Source organism: Dendropsophus ebraccatus, chromosome 14 (genome assembly GCF_027789765.1).
Source record: "Dendropsophus ebraccatus isolate aDenEbr1 chromosome 14, aDenEbr1.pat, whole genome shotgun sequence".
NCBI classification, from domain to species: domain Eukaryota; kingdom Metazoa; phylum Chordata; class Amphibia; order Anura; family Hylidae; genus Dendropsophus; species Dendropsophus ebraccatus.
The window spans coordinates 9,585,988-9,611,990 of record NC_091467.1 but is presented as its reverse complement, the minus strand read 5'-3'; the positions used below and the strand labels follow the sequence as shown (position 1 = coordinate 9,611,990).

At 45.9% G+C, this 26,003-nt stretch overlaps 1 protein-coding gene across 3 annotated transcripts in view; it reads right to left on the bottom strand.

Annotated features, from left to right (window-relative positions):
• The window catches only part of BAIAP2 (BAR/IMD domain containing adaptor protein 2), a 111,081-nt gene that overhangs the window by 38,101 nt on the left and 46,977 nt on the right, over window positions 1-26,003 (bottom strand). For all 3 annotated transcript variants that reach the window (XM_069952624.1, XM_069952621.1, XM_069952622.1), the window contains exons 3-6: window positions 20,762-20,848; window positions 5,005-5,066; window positions 2,746-2,817; window positions 1,130-1,267 (exon numbers count right to left, since the gene is read on the bottom strand). In XM_069952624.1, coding sequence (XP_069808725.1) covers window positions 1,130-1,267; window positions 2,746-2,817; window positions 5,005-5,066; window positions 20,762-20,848 — 359 coding nt within the window. The remainder of the gene's footprint in view (window positions 1-1,129; window positions 1,268-2,745; window positions 2,818-5,004; window positions 5,067-20,761; window positions 20,849-26,003) is intronic.

The window sequence follows — 26,003 nt, the reverse complement described above, 5'->3', positions numbered from 1 at the left end:
TTACAAATCTCTGGCACTTACTGAGACCAGTTGATCTGAAAGAAAATAGTTTTTTTTATTTCTGGTGCACTGCCCCTTTAAAAAGGGCTACATTGAGTTCCAATGTAATATACTCTATTTTTAAAAATTTTCAATCTCCTGTCACACTGTGCTCCATGCTCCCTTCGTGCTGAGGTTTGGTCTTTTCTCTGTTCAAAAGAAGAAAAAAAAAAAGGAGACCAAACACAGGAAGTCCCCGTCCTTTCCGCCCTCACAGACATGGCTTGGTATTGACTGACAGCTAATCTGGAGGAGGCCCGGAGGAGGCCCGGAGCAGGACAAGTCTTCACTGTGCATCTACACAGCTGCTATGCATCTACATTCAGTAGCAGAGAATCCTGGGGGTCCTCGCATTATACGGTCAGCTCTCCTGTCACACAGCACCAAAGCCTCTGTAACCACACAGTGACATAATACTGACTGAATTGTTACATAACACTGAGCATTGTCTCCTGGTAAGCTGCAGAGCTGATAATAGAATTAGTAATAGGTAATAATATAATTGTCCTCAGATAGGGTCCATTTACACATAAAGATTATCTGCCAAAGATTTGAAGCCAAAACCAGGAATGGATTTGAAAAGAGGGGAAATCTCAGGCTTTCCTTTATGACCTGATCTCTGTTTATAGTCTGCTTCCGGCTTTGGCTTCAAATCTTTGACAGATATTCTGTCAAGATAATCTTTCTGTGTAAATGGACCCTTATTGTCCTCAGCTGATCTACAACCTGCATGATGGACAGGTGTCTTTCCTTGTGTGAGCAGCAAAGGACGGAACGTCCTGTGTTTGGTCTCTTTTTTTTTTTTGAACAGAGAAAAGACCAAATATCAGCACAGAGGGAGCATGGAGCACAGGAAGGGAGACACCTAGTGGCCAAGGTTGATTTAAAACATAGAAAACTTAAAAAAATAAATAAATAAAGCAAGTATATTGCAAAACTGCTTGTGATCACAACCCCATACAACAAAAAATTGCATCACTGCCTCTTTAAGCTTCCCCTAAAGCAATGTAACACAGAATGCTAACTAACCTCCCCAAGTATACTTGGGTGAAATCCCATCATCTCAGGGTCCTTGTATAAGAAACCTCACCTGCATTTCTTTGTCTGAATATTTCTGAGGGTTCTTGCTGCCCTGGCTCTTTTTCCTCAGTTTCTTCAGCTCCACTTGACATTTTTCCAAGGCATCCCCTTTGTTCTTCTGCTCCACTTGGTATTTTTTCAGAGCGGCCTAAAGTGAAGGATGAAAGCAGAGCAGATGGTATATACTTATAGGAGATATATTGTTATAGCAGTACATGGATGCCTGGGATGTGAAGGGCTTGCACACGATTAGAAAACATGGCTGCTTTCTGCCTGGAACCCGCACATGTTCATGGGTTGTGTCTGGTATTGCAGCTCTGCTCCATTGACTTGAATGGAACTAAGCTGTAATATCACACAAAGCATGAACAGTTCTGAACAAGGTCATTTTAAATTTTAAAGTCCCTTCTCAACTGGTATGAGAAAGTTATAAAGCTTTGTAAATTTCCATTTAAAAATCTCAAGTCTTCCAGTACTTATCAGCTGCTGTATGTCCTGCATTTTTTCAGTCTGACCCAATGCTCTCTGCTGCCTCCTCTCTCCATGTCAGGAACTGTCCAGAGCAGTAACAAATCCCCATAGAAAACCTCTCCTGCTCTGGACAGTTCCTGACATGGACAGAGGTGGCAGCAGAGAGCGCTGTGTCAGAATGGAGAGAATACACCACTTCCAGCAGACCATACAGCAGATGATAAGTACTTGAAGACTGGGGATTTTACATAGAAGTAAATTACAAATATGTATACCTTTCTGGCACCAGTTGATTTGATTTTTTTTCCCGTCAGAGTACCCCTTTAAGTGATGGACCCCATAACAGTTGCAGTGTCAGCTACCAGGAGGGTTGAAATTTTAATGGGAACCGTACACTTTAATTTGCAAAATACTTAATTTATGCCGGTTTGTGATCTTTTATCTTGCCGGACGCCTTAATAAATGGAAAACATCTTAAGGGTCAGTGATTTCTCAGAGGTCCCAGCTGTATCGTCTGCTAATTATACAGTGATTGCACACCAGACAACGGGCCGGCTATTGGTGGTCAGAGCCGCGGCCAAGGACAAGTGACAACAAACAAGACCAACAAACTATAATTATACAGAGACGGGAGGGGGCGACACAAGACGGGAGGGGGCGACACAAGACGGGAGGGGGCGACACAAGACGGGAGGGGGGCGACACAAGACGGGAGGGGGCGACACAAGACGGGAGGGGGGCGACACAAGACGGGAGGGGGGCGACACAAGACGGGAGGGGGGCGACACAAGACGGGAGGGGGGCGACACAAGACGGGAGGGGGGCGACACAAGACGGGAGGGGGGCGACACAAGACGGGAGGGGGGCGACACAAGACGGGAGGGGGGCGACACAAGACGGGAGGGGGGCGACACAAGACGGGAGGGGGGCGACACAAGACGGGAGGGGGCGACACAGACGGGAGGGGGCGACACAGACGGGAGGGGGCGACGGAGACAGGAGGGAGAGAAGTCAGACACCTACGGCACAGCTTATTCCATGGACAACTAGAAATTGGTGGTGAATTCAGTATAAAGTTTTTACGGCTGGCCTGGCAGAATTTGTATGCCAACATATAAACAATGGCTGAGTCGGCGTGAGATCCGGGAGACTTACATTCAGGTACCGGGCATCCAATTCCACCTTCTGTTCGAGTTGTGTGAGTAACTCATTGTGAAAAGATTTCAGCTGGAAAGAGAAGATTTGTATAGATCAGTATTCTGGCTGGTAGAGATGATCAGATGATTTGGCATGTAGCGGCAAAAACACAGCTATACCATGATATACAAGGTGCCGGACCGGTTAAACATTTAGAGGTGGGGTCTCAAGCTTGGGCCATGGAAACGGGAAACACAAAAACGTAACACCGACATTTATTACGTTTCAAAATTATTGGTTATCATAGTTATAGCTCCCTGTGACTCCACACAATAATAGTGACCCTGTGCCACCGTGTGGTAATAGGGCCCCCAGTGCCACCGTGTGGTAATAGGGCCCCCAGTGCCACCGTGTGGTAATAGGGCCCCCAGTGCCACCGTGTGGTATAAGTCTTTCCTGTGCCACAGTGTGGAAATGCAGGAAGTGGTGTATTCTCTCCAGTCTGACACAGTGATCTCTGCTGCCACCTCTGTCCATGTCAGGAACTGTCCAGAGCAGCAGCAAATCCCCATAGAAAACCTCTCCTGCTCTGGACAGTTCCTGACATGGACAGAGGTGGCAGCAGAGAGCACTGTGTCAGACTGGAAAGAATCACCACTTCCTGTAGGACATACAGCAGCTGATAAGTATCGGAAGATTAGATATTTTTAAATAGAAGCAAATTAAAAGTCTATATAACTTTCTGACGCCAGTTGATTTGAGGGTTTTTTTCTGGAAGTACTCCTTTAACTACTGCAATAGTATTTGCCACCATAGATGTACCAGGAAGTGAACCATGTCCTTCAGTAACTGTTTATAACTTCTCTATGTGACCGCCATTACTTTCTGCATCGTTGGGTGAGATTATCAGGGATCTACATGATATACGGGGGCATAGCAGGTATTCAGCAATAAGGGCGGATGAGGTTGCCAGTCAGTGACAAGCAAGTTCTCAGCCCCGGAGGAGATTCTGGCAGTAAAGTATAAGAGAGCAATAAGACGCAGTGACAGGTCTGCCCGGAAGGATAAAGCAGAAGTGTGACGGATGGATGTGAGGAACAGATGGATGTACATATGGAGGAGAGCAGGCACACAGATAGGCAGGTGGAAAATGAGGGAGAGCAGAGACGTGAGTGTGTATACTAAACTGACAGGACTAATAGGGAGGCCCTGGATACAGATCACCGACAGGACTAATAGAGAGGGCCTGGATACAGATCACCGACAGGACTAATAGAGAGGGCCTGGATACAGATCCCCGACAGGACTAATAGAGAGGACCTGGATACAGATCCCCGACAGGAGTAATAGAGAGGGCCTGGATACAGATCACCGACAGGACTAATAGAGAGGGCCTGGATACAGATCACCGACAGGACTAATAGAGAGGGCCTGGATACAGATCACCGACAGGACTAATAGAGAGGGCCTGGATACAGATCACCGACAGGACTAATAGAGAGGGCCTGGATACAGATCACCGACAGGACTAATAGAGAGGGCCTGGATACAGATCCCTGACAGGACTAATAGAGAGGGCCTGGATACAGATCACCGACAGGACTAATAGAGAGGCCCTGGATACAGATCACCAACAGGACTAATAGAGAGGCCCTGGATACAGATCCCTGACAGGACCGATCGAGAGGGCCTGGATACAGATCACCGACAGGACTAATAGAGAGGGCCTGGATACAGATCACCGACAGGACTAATAGAGAGGGCCTGGATACAGATCACAGACAGGACTAATAGAGAGGACCTGGATACCTGGAGCCGTGTCACAGAGGGGCGTGGGTTTCCTCCTAGTAGCGGCGTGTCAGCCCGCCTCCAGTGCTTCAGCCGCTGCCGGACCGTGGTTCAAAAAAGGACCGCAGTACCGGCTTCCCCGTGTCAGCGCTATTCTACCCATATGCAAAACTTAAAGCGAATATTCTGATGGTACATTTACTTCAAACAGAAGCAATTTCCAAATCTATATAACTTTCTGAAAACAGTTGACTTTATAGACTTTTTTTTTTTTTGCTAGAGTCCCCCTTTAATTGAAAACCCCGCCCAAAATGGAAACAAGACCTTCACCAATGCAGCTAATGCTTTATTAGTTTGGGAAGCCATTTTAATTGTAAAAGAAAGTTTGTGCTTACTCCTCAGGCTAAAACAGCGCCCCCTATAGTCAAAATACGAGAAACAGCAAACTAAACGAAACAACCAAACACAATGAATGATCAGGCCACTTACCATTTCTTCTAACTGGTTCTGGATTTGCCGGTGGACCTCTGCCATCTGGAAGAGAACGTCCCCTGATGTTACAAGAAGCCAGGGATGGAAAAACATGGAAGAGAAGAAAGACTAGTTAGAGTCGGGCCGTGCCAGTCCGCCATGGCCATGCACAAAGAGGAATGAGGAGTCTAGTAAATTAACCAAAGCGGATGGTGGTATGAGTGGTTAGGCCTTGGTTAATTCTGCACTAGAGGAGGATATACGGTAGGTTGTTGTTTTTTTCTGATGTTTTTGGGTAGAATGAGAAGTTACGGACGTATTTCTAAGCAGAATGCTACGTATTAAAGCATGCAGATGAGAAGCGTCGGATACCTACATGCTGCCTCTTCTGAACAGGCAATGCGATAAAAAGGGAACAAAAGACCAATATAAGCATCAAAAACTACAAGGCCCTTATTGTGTTACTCCTTGTGGAGAGCGGATCCAGCAGAGGCGCGGCACCGAGGAGAGGGGGGGTCCTCCTGTACAAACTATAACTATATAACCAACTATAACACTCTATACAGCCGAGCATATACACAACTGTACATGACCAACAGTGGAAACGGCTTAAAGGGATTTCCACCTGGTAATAAATATTTATAGAACACGTTGTGAAGGGTCCATATATACCGTATATATAATATGGGTTATAAGATGACCCTGCCTTCAGTTGGGAGTCTTCTCATCCAACAACCTGCTTGACTCGGTAGAGAAGAACGGCCACTGAGCTAATGGCGGATCTGACAGCTTTGTATCTCTCTCTTTTATAGTCACAATAATCATAGGTTAAAAGAAAAAAAAAAAATGACATTCGTAGAAACAACTAAATAAAAAATACTGGTATTAGCGTTTAGTCTGCTGGTATATGACGAGTGGTATCAAGCAGGAATGCAGAGTTGTATGGTGTGTACAGAGGTACAGACTAAGGGCCCTATTCCACGGGACGGTTATCGTGCGAAAAATCACATCGTTAGAATTTAAACGATAATCGTTCTGTGTAATTGCCGGCAATGATCAAAAAATCGTTCGGACGTCGTTGATCGTTGATTTAGATCTGAACCTAAAATTAGCGCTAATCGTTCGCTGTAATTCCACATTCATTCACTCAAGTTCCGCGTTTTTCCACTAATCGTTCAGTGTAATTGCGCCTTGTCCATTGTTTTGCTGGGATCAGAAGGAATAAACCATCATAGTAACGATCACAATAACGATCGTAACTAACGACCATCGTTCTGTGTAATATGGTGGACGATTTCAGGTTAACAATAAACAATCTTGTTTGCCATCGTTTATCGCTCCGTCCAATAGGACCCTAAATTAACGGTGGACGACATATGAACGACTTTTCAATCGCTGCCTGCAATTACACAGAACGAATGTTGTTTAAATTCGAACGATCTAACGATTTTTCGCACAATAATCGCCCCATATAATAAGGCCCCAAATAGGGCCCTGCTATAAGTCTATACCCGAGACCTCCTCAGCTATGAGAATTTATAGTACAAAACTATCCGTTATAAGGGGCCGTTCACACTGAGTACAAGAGAAGGAAATTTCGAGTGGAACCCTCGCTGCGGACTCCGCTCGAGTGAAGAGCAGCACATTACATTGAGACAGTGTGGCAGGAAGGATTCCGAGCAGTTCTCTGTGGCAGGGGTTCCTCTCCGAATTTCCAACTGTTTTACTCCTTAATGGGGGGGGGGGGGGTTATATACAGATTTGTAAATTACTTCTATTAAAAAAAAAAATCTCGTCTTCCAGTACTTATCAGCTGCTGTAAGTCCTGCAGGAGATGGTGAATTATTTCCAATCTGACACCGTGCTCTCTGCTGCCACCTCTGTCCATGTCAGGAACTGTCCAGAGCAGCAGCAAATCCCCATAGAAAACCTCTCCTGCTCTGGACAGTTCCTGACATGGACAGAGGTGGCAGCAGAGAGCACTGTGTCAGACTGTAGAGAATACACCACTTCCTGCAGGACATACAGAAGCTGATAAATACTGGGAGACTGTAGATTTTTTAACAGAAGTAATTTACAAATCTGTATGACTTTCTGACCGGTATTACAAGGATTGTACCGAAAATAAGGTGGATTCAGGTGTCTCCATTCATAACCGAACGGATCCGGCCGTCTAATACCAGTTCAGCCGCCACAGACAAGTATCTGCCAGGGAAGCATTTTCTCACCACCCCATGAAATGAGTTATACAAACTTCCCACAGACCGGCCATATTGATATCTAATCCCCTGTCCGAAAACAATGGAGGCGCTTGGCATAACAACCGTGACAGGCCAAAGAGAGATTACAGAAACCAACACCCTGCGGGGTACACAGAGACAGTCTACAGAGTCTAAGAGATCACCCAGTAATATGGGCGCGAGATAGAGAGACAGACAGAGATAGATAGGAGATAGATACATAGATAGATAGATAGATATAGATAGGAGATAGATAGATAGATAGATAGATAGGAGATAGATAGGAGACAGATAGGAGATAGATAGATAGATAGATAGATAGATAGGAGATAGATAGATAGATAGGAGATAGATAGATAGATAGATAGATAGATAGGAGATAGATAGATAGATAGATAGATAGCTCTCTCCTTCTCTCTCCCCCCCCCCCCCCCCCCCCCCTCTCCATCCATCTCAGAACTACTAGAAAATAAAGAAACGTTCCGACCATACACACAATCCCATCATGTTCTGTATTAACCCCCTTATAAAGGTCCCGCAGCCAATCTGGGGCCCCCATAGACCTTCTCCCGATCAGCGGCTGCAGCTTTCCAATATAATTGAGGTCTATGAGAGACCTTCACATGTGGCAGATGGGTTTCCCCATAAGCGTGACACCCAATTTAAAGGGGGCGACCATCTGCAGTTGACTTTATTTTGTCAGTTCCGTCTTGTATTATAAGCCGCTACGCCAAACACGGAGACAGGTCAGGGACGAGAAGTAGTATGTCCAGACCCCAATCCAGGAGAGAAATAGTAATCTGAGGAGAAGAAAGGCCTGTCTGACATCTAACAGCCAATAATATTTCATCTATACAAGAGAGCCCTTTAAGGACCTCTTTACGGTATCTTCTCGAATCTGTAATATACGGGAGAGGGATGGTGTTGCCTGGATACAGAGCGAAAATAAACTCCATAATAATAGAAACTCTGGTGGAGCAAGTGATGGAGTCAGGGGAGGGATGGAACGCTCTGCAGCAGGAGAAGCTTACAGAGCACGGTGGAGATAGAGCCCACCTACAGCCGGACAACGTATAGATTCTAGCACATAGGAGCACATATAGTAGTTATATTCTTGTATATAGGAGCAGTATTATAGTAGTTATATTCTTGTATATAGGAGCAGTATTATAGTAGTTATATTCTTGTATTATGGTAGTTATATTCTTGTATATAGGAGCAGTATTATAGTAGTTATATTCTTGTATATAGGAGCAGTATTATAGTAGTTATATTCTTGTATATAGGAGCAGTATTATAGTAGTTATATTCTTGTATTATAGTAGTTATATTCTTGTATATAGGAGCAGTATTATAGTAGTTATATTCTTGTATATAGGAGCAGTATTATAGCAGTTATATTCCTTTATATAGGGGGCAGTATTATAGTAGTTATATTCTTGTATTATAGTAGTTATATTCTTGTATATAGGAGCAGTATTATAGTAGTTATATTCTTGCATATAGGAGCAGTATTATAGTAGTTATATATACGAGAGAAGTCTGAATTAGCACCAAAGTCCAAAGCCTGGTCATGCGTACCCACGAGCTAGGATGTATAGGTGAGGATGTCGGGCTAACGGTGCGCAGCATAGGGGTGCAAAGCCATAACAGAGCAATAAATCCAATAGGGAGACAAAAGAAGCTTGCACTCACCAACAAGTCGCTGCGGTAACGGTCCGTTTTATTTCGTCTAGATAGACATAAGTGGGGAGGGGAAGTGAAGGCAGGGGCGTCCGATGGCTACAGCCGTTTCACGTGACTTAACACGCCTCTTCTGGCCACAGGCCAGACCGTTACCGCAGCGACTTGTTGGTGAGTGCAAGCTTCTTTTGTCTCCCTATTGGATTATAGTAGTTATATTCCTTTATATAGGGGGCAGTATTATAGTAGTTATATTCCTGTATATAGGAGCAGTATTATAGTAGTTATATTCCTGTATATAGGAGCAGTGTTATAGTAGTTATATTCCTGTATATAGGAGCAGTATTATAGTAGTTATATTCCTGTATATAGGAGCAGTAGTATAGTAGTTATATTCCTGTATATAGGAGCAGTATTATAGTAGTTATATTCTTGCATATAAGAGCAGTAGTATAGTAGTTATATTCCTGTATATAGGAGCAGTAGTATAGTAGTTATTTTCTTGTATATACAGTAGGTGTTATTGTAGTTTTTATATTCTTGTATATAGGGGGCAGTATTATAGTAGTTATTTTCTTGTATATACAGTAGGTGTTATTGTAGTTTTTATATTCTTGTACATATTTAATCTACATTGTCAGGTTAGTTACCAGACGGGCTGTTAGAAGTGACAACCACTTTTATAAACCACAAGTGTGCTTCAAATCGGTTGCCATTTTCTTTATCCCACTTCTCTTGTCCGCTCGCACATCACTCAGGAAGAAGCTTCCACCACACTGACAGCCTATTATAGACAATGGCCATGGGGCGGCTTCTGGGTGGTGACGGCACTTACTCAGTTTTCCATCCAATCAAACATCGTGCAACTGAGTTAAATGCAGCCAAATACCGTTCAGACTCCTGCAATTTACACCCGCTACCCAGCCACTAGAAATACTTGGGGGAATATACAGGTGGTAGAGGGGATAGAGCTGCACAAGACGGACGGTGAATACATTTAAAGTGATTGTTCACCCATCCATGTCTTTCATCTTATCATGGGGAATAACTTTACTCAAATATCCTTTAACATTTTCCTCCCCCATTTATTAGATGCATAGATTTTTTGAAAGTTTTTTTTTTTTTTGACAATATGACTAAAATGAGTCGTCACCCAGAATTCCTGGATTCCCAATGTGCTAAATTATTCCGAGAAATGTGCCGGGAAAGAAAGAATGGGGAAAAACTACCTAGGGGACCTAAATCCCAACAATCTAGATGGCCTCATGTAAATGGCCGCACCTGAGCCTCATTGCGGCACATAGAAATACAATTCTGTATCCTGATATGTTGCAAACACAAGCAATGTATTGCGGAGCGTCCCCTGAGAATAACTCCTGTGTCACTGAATATAATTCCTCCTAATGCAGGAAACCTATGGGGAGCGGAGTTATTTAGAGCATCGCATTAACAAGACTGCAGCCGGGCACCATACTGGAAATTAAATATGTAGAGGTTTGTGGCCAAATCCTCTGGTGATGAACAGGTTGTAATCTCTGCTCCAGGTCACACCTGCTCAACAGGAAACAGGTTACATAAGGGAAGACGCCCGGGAGCCTCAGAGGGAAGTCATCCTCCGAAACCCAACGCTGATGGATGGAGCCGAGCGACACAGACACTATGGAGGAGGAGCGGGAGAGTATATGGGGTCAGGCTGCACTCACAGTTACATGCCTGACCCAAAAGTGGTGGCGATCCCACCTATACGAGTATGCATGAATGGGGCATGCGGGGTCTCATACAGTGCATCCTCGAATCTTCTCGGAAACTAAAAGAAGTGCTGGGGCTTATTTTCGGGGTAGGTCTTGGAGAATATGCCCCTACAGCACCCAGTGTCAGGGATCTGGTCAGCTGACTGTACCTGGGGCTTATTATTAGAGTAGGGCTTATATTTCAAGGCTACTCCAAAAAGTTGGGGGGGGGGGGGGGGATTGGGACTTTGTCTTATATTTGGGGGGAAACACAGTAGTTTGGGGTCTGGAGAAAGGTCAGGGAGCCCCTCTATTGTACCCAGTGGTGTGGGGGATGGGCAGCCAGGTAGGTTATGGTGCCGGCTGCTCCCAGGCTGGGGATGAAGATCTGGGACAATCCTTGGGATATTCACTCTCTCAGAGATACAAACCAATGTTGGCAGCTGTAAACTGAAGGGTCATCGTACACAGCCCTGAAGGATCATGGCGTTCTTTTGGGTGGTGTTTTTCTCTCCTCTGGTGTTTTTAAGGCTCTTTGACAATTTTCACAAAAACCCAACATGTTGAGGGGGTGGCTTTTTTTTTTTCTACTGTGGACTTCAATGGGACTGGTTTCTGGTTGTCTCATTACCACCATGGCTGTGTGTATGGTGTTTTTTCTTTTTACTGGTGTTTTTGTCACTTTTTGTGGTCCGGCCACTAGGTCATGTGATACCGGGGGGGGGGGGGGGGGGTTAGTAATTTTTATTTTTCAATGTAAGATTTTCCTTCCAAAAAGACCACTATGGGTCCACATGTCAAATCAATGCTGCAAGAGATAGGTGGCAATTCTGGTCTCGTACTTGTACACTTGGTCACTAGAGATTACCAGTGACTTTAGTTGGATGCAGCCCTAGGGAGTCCTGGTGGATATGGCCTATGGCCTTTGTCTGTATCCATGTTTTCCCGGACTTCCTAGGGCTGCATCCAACTTCTTCAGCCAACGCTAATCAAAATGCTGACCGATCGGACTTGAGATTGCTCGGTTTGCATTCATCTCACTGAAACCAGCAGAACTTGGGGGAGAGCAGGCAGCATGTAGACATAACAGACCCCACTAGGTGATGCGGCCCCCCAGGAGTCACTGGTGACTTGCGGATACTTAGCCTATACTTGTAAAGTTTGATAGTAGTGCATCCCAATCCTGATCTTTTAATGAGTCATGAAATAAGTTAAACAAGAACCGGCCCAACATGTCACCAGAAAATCTAATTATTCTCTGCAGAAAGGAGGTCAGTGGTTTCTGATTAATCCCATCCGTCACGGTTGCCGGAGCCGTTCCCATCACTTCTGCCGACATTGTTCGGGTCTGTTAAAGAGCGGATTTTAATATGTATTAATCTTGTTTGGACGTGCGGAGCGGAGAGTTAATTTAATGTCAGCGAGGATGAGGAGGGGAGTGACAGGAGCAGCACTCATTGTGTGCCGCTCTATGGCAGTAATCTGTTTCCCTGGAGGGCGGAACAAGCTGTGCTCCCAAGTCAAGATGGATGATGCGAGAGGACGGGGAGGGAGGGGAACCTTCCCCAGGTACTAATCTTTTAATAAAGCACCAGCGATAACTTATTTACAAGCACAGCCTGCACGGGCGCTGGGGTATTGGCTGCACTTCACTTTAATATCCATCTGCTCTGGTAAAATCTACAAAACCGGTTGGGTAACCTTGTAAATCCTTCCATTTACTTCACCGGCACTACTTGAGGCTATGGGGGGGGGTCCTAAACTCTGCGCCGCTGACTGTTCTGGCAGATTTATTAAGGGGTGAGGGTTACGTAGACTTTATTCTAGCTGCAGTCATGTGACCTAACCGCAGCGTATAGCTCTGCTCCCACAATGCATTGCACACTAGGGTTGAGCAGATCTGTCAAACGGCAGCGTTCTACAAACCAGACTGCTCCGCATTTAATTCCCCGCAGCTGAAGAATTTGGATGCCGCCCTAAGGGCCCTATTACACCAACAGATAACTTTTACGGCCAAGGCCAGGAAAAGATTTTAAGAGAGGAGAAATCTCAGTCTTTCCTTTGACTTGTTCTCTGTTTATAGTCCGTTCCTGGCTTTGGCTGGAAAAAAAATCTGTCAGATGATATCTGTTGGTGTAATCGGGCCCTACCGCTGCCCAGAAGACATGGATACAACCTATGGCCCATGGACTCTCCAGGGCCACATATCTCGCTAATTGTTCTTTGTCTCTGTATTCGGCTTGATCACTTAAAGAGTCTCTGTACCGGCATGTAGCCGCCCTCAAACCGCCGGTACAGTATTGTATAAGTCCTCATGCCGCGTCCAGTTTGGAGGTCGGCCGTTCTCCCAATGCTACTATACTTAAGTATAAATTACTCTTACTGCTGTGGGGCATGGGTCAATCTGGAGGAGCCTAGAGTGTCTGTGCCCCAGGCCTGCAGCGCCTCTCTCCCCACCTCCATCCAGCCCAGGGGTGTGCGGGGTGAGAGGCGCTGCAGGCCTGGGGCACGGACGCCCTAGGCTATGCCGGACTGACTTTGCACCAACAAAAGTAGTTTTACTTCTAAATACCGGCACCGGTAGAAAGGCCGACCTCCCACACTGCGGGGGTCCCAATCGGTAAGTAAGAGAAGCTGCCCCTGTCACTTACACAAATGGCTGCAGTGCGATCGGTGCAGCCCGCCATTAACGGCGAGAGTCCGGCTTCTGATTGCAGGCGGCCCCCACATGCTATGAAGCGCGCTCCAATCCGCAGCGTGCTTCATGGGGCTGCAGTAGCTTATGACCTACGGGTTTGTCATTGGTCTGGTGACCCATGCTGTACCCGTATGTCATCGGTCATCTAGGGGTTAATTTCGCCACATATTACAGTCTACATGAAATGTGGTGCAATTAATTAGCAAGGACTTTAAAGGGAATGTGTCACCTAAATTTTACTGATTACAGTCATAAAATAAAAACCCGATTAGAATTAACAAGTTTCAGTATCTGACTCTATTTTTAAATTTCACTTATTGTACATTGTTATGGGGGCGGCCATATTGCCTAAGCTGTTCTTAACAGCATTTAGGGACATGCTTTACAGTAAGCCTCATGGACATAGACGACACTAGACAGAGTCTGTCTTCTTGAGATGAATGTGAGAAATTACTGAGCGCTCTCTGTGACTGGTGAAGAGGTTTTTCAACAGGGAGCTGCTATTGTCTCCTCTATCTACTGGTGTCACATGACGCTGCAATGCTGTACAGATCACTTTACAGCAGCCTCCTCTTATCACCACAGACACCACAGTTTTAGCCCCAGTGGTGAGAATGAAAACTGCAAGATCTCAGGATCATTTTATAAAGATGGTAAAAATGGTAAATGAGAGAAAAAAAATTCTTTAAAAATCTGTGAAAACATTTATACAATCAGACATTTTCTTATGACGCTGTCCCTTTAATGTCTGCACAAAAAGATCAGACAACACACAAAAGATCTCCTGTTCCCCAGCTGAACGGCGGTCGTTTTATACGGACCGGTTATCAGGAGTGGCCATTCCTGCCGATCAATACTCTGTGTGGTGGGAGATCCAGATTAGATAGGGGCTTAGAATGGGATTCTGGCCACAATTCAATGCGGAGTGTCTCCCTGCCGACATAGTGACCCTCCCAGGTAGCTTCTGCCCTTTTCCATTGTAAATCCCCATTCTACCAAAAAAAAAATTCTGTATTTTTACCTGTCACATCACTACTGCTGGAAATATATATATTTATTTATAATATATATATAATATAAATATATATAATTTCTGTGCAGACTTCAGCCTCTAACGGTGACTGCTCATCTCTGCAGAAAAACACCAGATTTTCAGGGGGAGTCCGTAGCGACTAGACGCAATTATAACTGGGAACGTTTAGCTCTGCAGGTATAATGGCTTTGGAGGTTATATCAGAACAGGCAGGGAAACTTCTGCACAGACCAGACAAGCACAAGAAAAAAAAACTGTTAAGAAAACGCTAAAATTGAGAAGCTGCAATGGGTTACAGGAAGTGATAATATAGTCACCCCTTCCCTATAGAAAACCTCTCCTGCTCTGGACAGTTCCTGACATGGACAGAGGTGGCAGCAGAGAGCACTGTGTCAGACTGGAGAGAATACATCACTTCCAGCAGCTGATAGGTACTGGAAAACTGGAAAACTGAAGATTTTTTTTATTAGAAGGAAATTACAAATCTGTCATTTTGACACCAGAAAGTTTTAAAACAATTAAAAAGTACCCTTTTAAATTTTTTGCCTTAAAGGGGAAGCAAAACAAACAAACAGGATGCTCCACTCTTACACGTCTTATTCTGTAAGAAAGGGGAGAAAAACAAGGCTTGCTTTTATAAATGTCAGTCGAATCGACGAGTCCGACTGCGGGACGGCATACAAATAGACGTCTGCATAATTCAGGCAATGTAAAGGACATTGATGCACGCCGGCTCTGCATTACCCTAAACTGTCTGCATGAGAGGGCGGCCATTGAGGTAATGGATTATTAAATAATTCTAAGCCAGGCTTCAAGGGCCCCGGAGCAAACAGCGGAGCACACCAGCGGCTGGCATATATTAGGTATAAATAGAGAAGTGGATGCGTCTATCATCATAAAGAGGAGCCGGAACCCGGCCTGCTGGGATTCAGGTGTCGAGTGATCCATCTCTGAGGCACAGGAAAGCCATACACAGCGATTGTGGAGGAAGCCGTGCGTAGAAGCAGGAAAAGGTTTAAAGTGTCACTGTTTAAATTTCTTTGCAGAAATCAATAGTACAGGCTATTTAAAGAAACTTTGTAATTGGGTTTATTAGCCGAAAAATAAAAGTTTTAAGCTCTCCCCCGTGTTCATGGTTTTCTATGGAGAGGGGAGGGGTGGAGGGAGATGAGGCATCAAAACAGGACAACAAAGAGTTAACTTACAGCTACATCACCGGGCTATCTTCTCTGAAGTCAGCACTGACCTCTGAATACCGGCTTTCACACAGGTCCCACTGTGTAATCTTTTGTTCTCTGCATACACAACAGTGACACTTTAAATTAGGCCCCACTCCCAATTCCCCTGCTGGATTCACTAAGAGGTGCACACATCTTGGTGAATCCAGCCTCACCTCCTCCCCTCCTTGCCACCACCCCAGCAGGCGTACACCAGCGGCGCAGCTTATATTAATGTCCCCCTTTAAGCCGCGGAATCCTGGTATCAATCCGATTTTAGGCCCGGAGCATCCATACATACAGTGCATCACTAATACATACAGTGAATAAACAGTTACATGAACGCGGCCTCTATAGTCCATCCAGCTGGGTATGTAACGTACCGCCCTGCAGTCCTAACATAACACTGATAACCAGATCCTGTGCGAACCGTCAGTTCTGTAAACTCCATTGGCCGGAGCCCTGTACAGGGGTCGAGCATAGAGAAGCAGGGAAGCGAGGTTACGTAACACTGCAGCACGGCGCTCACGTCTACTAGGGACTATTTTTACGCACATCTCTAGACGCGAGAAACGCTCAGGCACAAATCACATCATCTTCAGAATTTAGGAAAAAAAGAGAAAAATAACGGTCAGGCATGAGATCTGTCCGCGCTACGTATGTGCGCTACTGTGGCGTTCATAATCACACTTCTACAAGTCTTCCAGTACTTATCAGCTGCTGTATGTCCTGCAGGAAGTGGTGTATTCTTTCCAGTCTGACACAGTGCACTCTGCTGCCACCTCTGTCCATGTCAGGAACTGTCCAGAGCAGCAACAAATCCCCATAGAAAACCTCTCCTGCTCTGGACAGTTCCTGACACGGACAGAGGTGGCAGCAGAGAGCACTGTGTCAGACTGGAGAGGATAAACCACTTCCTGCAGGACATACAGCAGCTGATAAGTACTGGAAGGCTGTGGATTATTAAATAAAAGTAAATTACAAATCTACATAGCTTTCTGAAATTTAAAAGAATTTTTATTTTTGCCAGAGTACCTCTTTACTTTACTTTCTGAACTAATTAGCTTGAAGACGGGGCAGCACACCATAATGGCACACAAGGGCTATGCCCATTGCTGGAATATGGCAGCCATGTTATCTCTTACAGCCGTCCCTCCATTACACGTTGACCTCGCCTGTGATTTATGGTGGTGGAGCCTTATCTTCTGCATTGACCACCCCGGAACATGAATACAATGTGCTGTGAGAGGTGACCACTGCAGATAACATTCACAGGGCATTAATCACACCATGCCTGCAAACTCAAGGTTACTGCTCTAGATCCACATAGGGAATGCACGGCCATGATAAATCACACGCCAAAGAATTCCTAGGGACGTTCCCCTGACACAGGGTAAACGATTGGCGATATACACCTGATAAACGAGAGACCTCCAAATATCAGTTCTATCACAGCTAAACGTACAGATGGCTGAAAAGGAGAAGTCTGGTCTAGAGAAGCTATTAAACATATGGAATTCACGATAGAAAGAGGTGATCGGCACTACAGGTCCCAGAGAAGATTACCCACAATATTTCACTGGATATTGACATATTCAGTGGTGCAAGTAAAGAAACAGTAGTGGCACTCACCCATGAAGATGCTGGTGCAGATTTCTTTCTATTAATAACGCATGGACATACACTGGGTGGACGCCAGGTAGATGCAGGTTACAAGCTTGTTTCGCGCGACTGCGCTTCAACAGGGGGTCTGTTGAAGCGCAGTCGCGCGAAACAAGCTTGTAACCTGCATCTACCTGGCGTCCCCCCAGTGTATGTCCATGCCTTATTAATAAAAAGAAATCTGCACCAGCATCTTCATCGGTGAGTGCCACTACTGTTTCTTTACTTGAATACTCTAATATGGAATTCACAATAGAAAGAGGACCCGAAATTACATGAACCGTGCTCATTCATATCTATGAGAGGGTGTAATGCTCCATGTCACCTGCGGAGGTGCTACAGAGAATTTTAGGGATGTGCGGTTGATGACTAATTAAAAGCAGCGATAAGGAACATCCGGCCCTCCAGCTGTTGCAGAACTACAATTCCCATTATTCCTGGGCAGCCAAAGCTAAAGCCTTTCCCATAAAAACCATGGCTTCATATCACCAAACCTACGTTCTACGATCAAGAGCACATGATGCTGGGCAGTAACACACACAGCATACAGCAAATTGCCGATCCAGGTGAAGCGCATGAAGGGATTTTATATATACTATATATCTGTTCTCACCTCAGTGTACAGATTGGCTTCACGAATGCAAAGACCCATAGTTAAAGGGGTAGTTAAAAAAAAATCTTTCAAATCAACTGGTCCCAGCTATTGCCAAAGATTTGTAATTTACTTCTATTAATAAATCTTCAGTCTTCCAGTACTTATCAGCTGCTGTATGCCCTGCAGAAGTGGTGTATTCTCTCCAGTCTGACACAGTGCTCTCTGCTGCCACCTCTGTCCATGTCAGGAACTGTCCAGAGCAGGAGAGGTTTTCTATGGGGATTTGCTGCTCTGGACATGGACAGAGGTGGCAGCAGAGAGCAGTATGTCAGACTAAAAAGAATACACCACTTCCTGCAGGACATATAGCAGCTGATAAGTACTGGAAGACTGGAGATTTTTAAATAGAAGACTGGAGTACCCCTTTAAAACTATTCTTTTGCAGTACAGCTCAGAGTAGTCTCTTTACGCCTGCGTATATGGTTATTGTCCATAAACAATTGAAGACGTGATAATCTGCAGAAACACCTTGGAAAGAAAGAACACTATAACACTACAGTATATGACATGTACAACCACAGAGAACAATCCTCCTCCTCACGATTCATCACCCATTTATACAGTTCAAGGATGCTCAGAAATAAAAGAAGGAGAAATCCGGCAAAGCCGAGTGTCACGTAATACTCCTGCAGTATGGGGAGGGGAGGACTACAAGAGAACAGATGAAGGACTCCGAGGCCTGGACCATTCTGTGGGAGAGAGAGGAAAGAATGAGCAATGAGGACGGAGAATGATTCCAGACTGGGACGGAGGAGGAAGCCACACACATACACCCGCCACAATAAGGAGCCGCTCCTGGTGGGGAAGTAAAAATAGAGAGATGCATCAACAATGGAGAGGAGGAAGGGTCGGGATCTTGCTGCCACGGAGAAGAGTTACATATCATTGGCAGCTGAGATGGTGACAAGACCATAGGTATACATATACAGCGCGGTCTGACAGATTCACGGACATGTGTCACTCATTTCCTTCAAGTAAGCTTTGCATGACCCAAGAAGACACATCCATGGTCATCACACCTGCCGCTGGTCAACCTGTCTCCAGAGGTATCAGTAACGCACACAACAATAATCCCATTCCTACAAGGCCGGTTAGAGCGAGGTGCTAATAACATCGAGCCAATCAGGAGACTCGGAGCAGCAGCAGATGCTATGGCTAGTATGTTGGGATGACTAGTGTTCTTCCAACCTGAACACTCAGCATTCGACTCCGGGGACTGGAGAAGTTGGGCCATAGGCTGTATCCATGCCATGGGTCAGCATCCAACTTCTGCAGCCAAGCGTTCAGGTTTAGAGAAAGTTGCCACTCGATACGACTTGTAACCTCCCAAATTTCAGCAAATTTGGCTAATGATGGCAACCAGAATAAAGAACAATGGGGCAACAGGGATGGATCAGACCAAGCACCATTATTTCTTTGGCAAAGTAGGATCTTCTTGTTGGACCAGTTGGGAATAACTTGGAGTACAACAGACTTTGGGGGGGGGGGGGGGGGGGGGGGGGGGGACACCACTTATGAAATTAACTAGAATCTTGAGTGTGGTGCGAGAACTGGCCCTATGCCCATGGATTCTCTGGACTTCCTGTTGGTGCCTTATGTATAGAGCTGGATTCCACTAGAAGTAATGCAATGCTTGGCTGAGTTCACACTATGGAATCTGGGCGGATAACCCGCCACGGATTCCGCCCCTCGCACCCATCTACACCTGTCAATTTCCTTGTCAATTCTTTGGGCGGAAGGCAGAAAGCATCAGACCATAGAATGGAGTCTATGGCACGGGTGGAGATGCACACGGGTGAGCAACAGAATCTGCAACTGGATTCCGACTGGATTCTGTAGTGTGAATGCACCCCTTCTGGGGATGAATACCTCCATACAAAACAGCGTGTCAGAGAGGCCAACAGAAAAAGAACAGTAAGGGCCAATACGCTTGTTGCGTCATATTACTGGTTAGAACAACCTTGACGCTGTGTGGACTAGACATGAGTGAGCTTCAACTACGTTCCGGTCATGATGGACCTTAACTCTTGGCATTCGATTACTGGTGGACGTGGACTGGTGGAGTTGGATGCCGCCCTAGGGAGTCCTGGAAACATGAATAAAGCCACAGGCCATAGACTGTGGACAGCATTAGCGGATGTCTAATAGGAGCGTTACAGCATAACTGGACAATTCCTCTGTGGCGAGACTACTGGCTCGATGTAGAGGATTCGGAGACCTCGGCCAGCTCTCTACCCACGACAGCGTCAATAAGAAATTCTTCTAGGATAAAGAAGCTAACCGAGCGTCATCATCTCCTCCCTAATACAGGGATATAATTCAGGTCTGGTGGCACGTAACAATCCCTAATAGAAAAAGAGAACAAAGACCTTGAAGAGCAGACAAGATCCGCTACAATCTTCATCGGTTTTTCCTTAGATTTGCCTGGCTACCGAAACATATTTCATGAAATACTTGATCACATTGGATCTCTTGTCCTATAAAGGAGGCCAACTTTTCCAAGACTTCTCGATCTGGCTAAGACCTAAAACCTTAAAGGTTTACGCACATCGGAGAAGAGACGGAGCTGCACACTGGGCAATGGTCGAGGATCGGGCGAGTCCACAGACCTTCTTACTTATATTGAGGTGCCCACCATAACGTCAACCAGACATCTTATTTACAAACATATTTTCTATACAGCAAATACAAACCAAGTAGAGAAAGTAAAAAAAAAAATAAAATAACTATTGGACATCATAACATAAAAGGTGGAATAAACAATTGTCCAACATCAATAAACTTGATGGAACTCAGCGGCGGGAGCGTTAGCTTAGTTTTATTGGTCCTGACTACAACGGTCAGCTGCCTCACTTACCAAGTTCTTTAGAGCCTTGGCTTTCACTTGCCAATTCTCCCATTTTCACCAGGGCATCAAAGTAGCCTTTTGCTGCAAACGTTACACCTAAAAAAGAAAAGAAGAAAAATATTTGCACATGTTTTACATGATAGAACATGCCAGTAAATCAAGGGATGGAGCATGCTCGAGCCAGGTTGTTCGCCATTTGATGACCGGTGGCTGAAGTTGTTGGATGCAGATGTAGGGAGTCCGGGAAACATGGATACAGCCATAGGCCATAGGCTATATCCACCAGAACTTCCTAGGACTGCATGCTACTTCTTTAGCCATCAGCCATCAAATCGCTAGATCGTCCAAGCAGGCCATAGCAGATAGCAGTGGTCTGCTGCGGCCCTCCTATTCCACGGAGCAACAGCAGGAGATCGCTGCTATATTAGTAGTTTGTCTGTCAACATGTTGGCTGATCTATGTCTTTTATTACACAAGACGATTATCATTGGTAACGGCCGACAATCGTTTCGTGTAATAGGGCCTTTACTCCCACCGATATGCAAGTCCTGTTAATGAGGTTGTCACCGGGTCACCAGTAATGGCCGGCAGGTAGCCCCACGCTGGCTGCCATCCACCGGTTTAGATATACAGCCCAGTATACCAATATACATATATACACAGCCCAGCACACAAATATATATATATTTATACAGCACAGCATACCAATATACATATATACACAGCCCAGCACACAATATATATATTTATACAGCTCAGCATACCATTATTATATACATATAAACCTTCTCCTATGTCACTATCCTTACCTACCGAACCTTCTACTATGTCACTATTAGAGATGAGCGAACCGGGTTCGGGTCGAGTCGATCTGAACCCGAACGTTCGGTATTTGATTAGCGGGGGCTGCTGAACTTGGATAAAGCTGTAAGGTTGTCTGGAAAACATGGATACAGCCAATGACTATATCCATGTTTTCCACATAGCCTTAGGGCTTTATCCAAGTTCAGCAGCCACCGCTAATCAAATGCCCAAAGTTCAGGTTCGGATTGACTCGAGCATGCTCCAGGTTCGCTCATCTCTAGTCACTATCCTTACCTAGCAAACCTTCTATATCACTATCCTTACCTACCAACCTTCCCCTATGTCACTATCCTTACCTACCAACCTTCCCCTATGTCACTATCCTTACCTACCAAACCTTCTATATCACTATCCTTACCTACCAAACCTTCTCCTATGTCACTATCCTTACCTACCAAACCTTCTCTGTCACTATCCTTACCTACCAACCCTTCTACTATATCACTATCCTTACCTACCAACCTTCTATGTCACTATCCTTACCTACCAACCCTTCTCCTATGTCACTATCCTTACCTACCAACCCTTCTCTTATGTCACTATCCTTACCTACCAAACCTTCTCCTATGTCACTATCCTTCCCTACCAACCCTTCTCCTATGTCACTATCCTTACCCACCAACCCTTCTCCTATGTCACTATCCTTACCTACCAACCCTTCTCCTATATCACTATCCTTACCTACCAAACCTTCTCCTATGTCACTATCCTTCCCTACCAACCCTTCTCCTATGTCACTATCCTTACCTACCAACCCTTCTCTTATGTCACTATCCTTACCTACCAACCCTTCTCCTATGTCACTATCCTTACCTACCAAACCTTCTCTTATGTCACTATCCTTACCTACCAAACCTTCTATGTCACTATCCTTACCTACCAAACCTTCTCCTATGTCACTATCCTTACCTACCAACCCTTCTCCTATAAATGTGGGGGTCCCAATTGGACAGTGACAGTAACCATGCACTAATTCACATTGCACATAGATAATATATGTTGTGAACCTGTCATATGAAATTCAAATTTTAAACTGCTGACAGTGTTAGATTCTGTTATGTCAAGGAGGCACCTAGTACCTTTCCTAGTACAGTTCCCAAACTCCTGACGGTTGTAACGTCTCCTCATTCCCCCTCCCATCCCTTACCCTGTTTGGAGCTCAGCTTGCAGCTGACAGTCAGTGAAGCAGGAGGAGGAAGGATGAGTTTCATCCTACAGGTGATCAAGAGCTTGGGAGCGCCTCCCTGACACTTGACAATGGAGAATAAAAGAATGAAAAGAATGTTTCTATTTGCTGGAAATACAGACACACACACACACACACATATAATATATATATATATATATATATATATATATATATATATATATATATATATATATATATATATATATATATATATATATATATATATATATATGGTACCATGTGACCAATCAGCTTTATAACAGTGTCAGTGTTTGGAACATTAATTGTAGCGCAGATTCCCTTTAAGGGCTAAAGCACTGGGTAATTTCAGGTGCAATTCCAGCAGCTTTTGGAGGCAGAAATAACAGAATTCAGCCTGGAATAAGCCTCCTATTAGGGTCGTATTACACGGAACGATTATTGTCTGAAAAATCGTAAAATTGTTCAGATTTGAACGATAATCGTTTAGTGTAATAGCAGACAACAATGAAATGATCTCTCGTTGGCCGTTTAATAGAATTTGGACCTATTTTTATCGATGATCGCTTGCAAATCGTTCACATGTAATAAGACTTTGTTCGGTCTTTCACAGTAGCGGCGAACTCAGTGGCGAAGACAGGAGCAACGCAATAACAATCATAAGTAACAATTGCCGCTCCATGTTTCAGGTCGTTCGCCATAGCCATGGTGTCAAAGAGGCGTGGCCTGGAGAGTCTGTGCCCTACGCCTGCGTCGCCTCTCCTCCTCCTTGCCTCTAGTTATGCCTAGGGCCAGACGCGCTGGAGCGAGCTGCAGTAGTGCAGGCGAACAGACATGGTTACCTAAAACAAGAAGCTTTGTGCGCAGTATTTCAAGTAGGACTGAACAGGAGAAACCCAGCAGGAGGAAGGAGGAGGAGAGGTGCTGCAGGCCTAGGGCACAGCCCACATATCTAACACCACGGCTGCAGAATAAAAGAGATTGTTTTTCACCACAACCTCAGCGCCAAGCGCATACTGAAGACACGGCCAGGAAGGATTTACTTTACACATTAACTTTAAGCCCTGACCCTAGAATGCGTCTGCCTTTCCCCCAAAAAAACTGCCCACTTTCAGCCGGGTTGTACCACTGTGGAACCAGAATCTGGACTGTGGACAAGAGTATACTAAACAAAAACCTGTCTGCACCTGGATAACAAAAGGCAATGAGGTACAACGATGGATGGAACAGTATATAGAGGAGGTATTCCTATAGCCTGGCCACAGCTCTACAAGGTTAATGGGAATAAACTCTTTTGAAAGGAAAGGGTACAGAGTAATGTATGCCCCCCACCCCCCTACAGAGTACTGCATGGGCCCCCCCTACAGAGTACTGCATGGGCCCCCCCCCCCTACAGAGTACTGCATGGCCCCCCCCCTTACAGAGTACTGCATGGCCCCCCCCCTACAGAGTACTGCATGGGCCCCCCCCCCCCTACAGAGTACTGCATGGGCCCCCCCCCCCCCCCTACAGAGTACTGCATGGGCCCCCCCCCCCTACAGAGTACTGCATGGGCCCCCCCCCCCTACAGAGTACTGCATGGGGCCCCCCCCTACAGAGTACTGCATGGCCCCCCCCCCTACAGAGTACTGCATGGGCCCCCCCCCCCCCTACAGAGTACTGCATGGGCCCCCCCCCCCCCCCTACAGAGTACTGCATGGGCCCCCCCCCCCCTACAGAGTACAGCATGGGCGGGCCCCCCCCCTACAGAGTACAGCATGGGCGGGCCCCCCCCCCCCCTACAGAGTACAGCATGGGCGGCCCCCCCCCCCTACAGAGTAATGCATGGCCCCCCCCCCCCCCCCTACAGAGTACTGCATGCCCCCCCCCCCTACAGAGTACTGCATGGGCCCCCCCCCCCCCTACAGAGTACTGCATGGGCCCCCCCCCCCCCCTACAGAGTACTGCATGGGCCCCCCCCCCCCCCCCTACAGAGTACTGCATGGGCCCCCCCTACAGAGTACTGCATGGGCCTCCCCTACAGAGTACTGCATGGGCCCCCCCTACAGAGTACTGCATGGGGCCCCCCCTACAGTGTCCCAGAACATGCAGACTACTACTCCTATTATGGCCATTTCTATTACTGTGTCAATGCCTGTTCTGGTAAGTGTTTGCACTGCAACTGCTGCTGGTTTTCCCCTAGTATTCTCTGGTAATGTGTATTCTCATGTATTCCTGTGTATTATTGCATTGTACAGTGGTATGCAAGGCTGTTGATCACGTGACCTGTAACCATGGTTCCTCCAATGGCCGACTAGCTCTGGCCAGGAGCAACCATGTGACCTCCCACTTCCTCCTAACAAGTTGGTCTTCCCCCTGCTTCCAAGCAAGGAGGATGTGTGTCGTCCCTCTCCTGCCTCAGAGGAGTTGGGCTTCTTCTCTGCAGCCTCTTCACCACTAGAAGTGTGGATCAGGTGCTCTGCTGTATTCAAGTCTTCGGCTGTATCTGCCTGCTCAAGTGTCCGGAGTCTTCTCTCTCATCTGGGTGTCATTCCGTTATCTCTCCTCATCGCTGCAAGGATTCACAGCAAGTATTATTCTCAAGCTAATCCACCCAGCAACGCTATTTCTCTCATACTCCTACTCCCATCATCCGGCACGTATTCTCACAGCCTATGCAGCACCACTCCTGCTTTATTTGTCAAAGCCTGCTATATACCCGGTTGCATCCGGACAGAACTGTTGCTACTAGTTACCTCATCTATAATAAAACCGCTGTTACTGAACCCTGGCATTGGTGTCCACTAACTGGTGCCCTGACTAGGTGCAGCGAAGAATCGCATGCCCATCATCACCCGCAGATTCCACAGACCGTCCCTACAGCTGTGCCGCCCTCAGGCCTATACCGTGACAAGTATAACCCCTGCAGCTGCCCCGGTCATTGCCCGCTCATAACACCAGCACTGCGGAAGTGGCCCCCAGGGGCCAGTGCATCGCACCCCTACAGAGTACTGCATGGGCGCCCCCTACAGAGGACTGCATGGGCCCCCCCTACAGTCATGCTGTTACCAGATACCATGCAGCTAGCAAGAAAAAAAAAAAAAAAAAAAAAAAAAAAAAAAACTGGACACCATCCACCCGGCAAGCGACAGGTTAATCCAGATCCACAATTTAGATGCAAAATCAAATCTGGTCCAATATAAACTTTTCTAATCACAAACATTCAAAAGTGCAACGTTT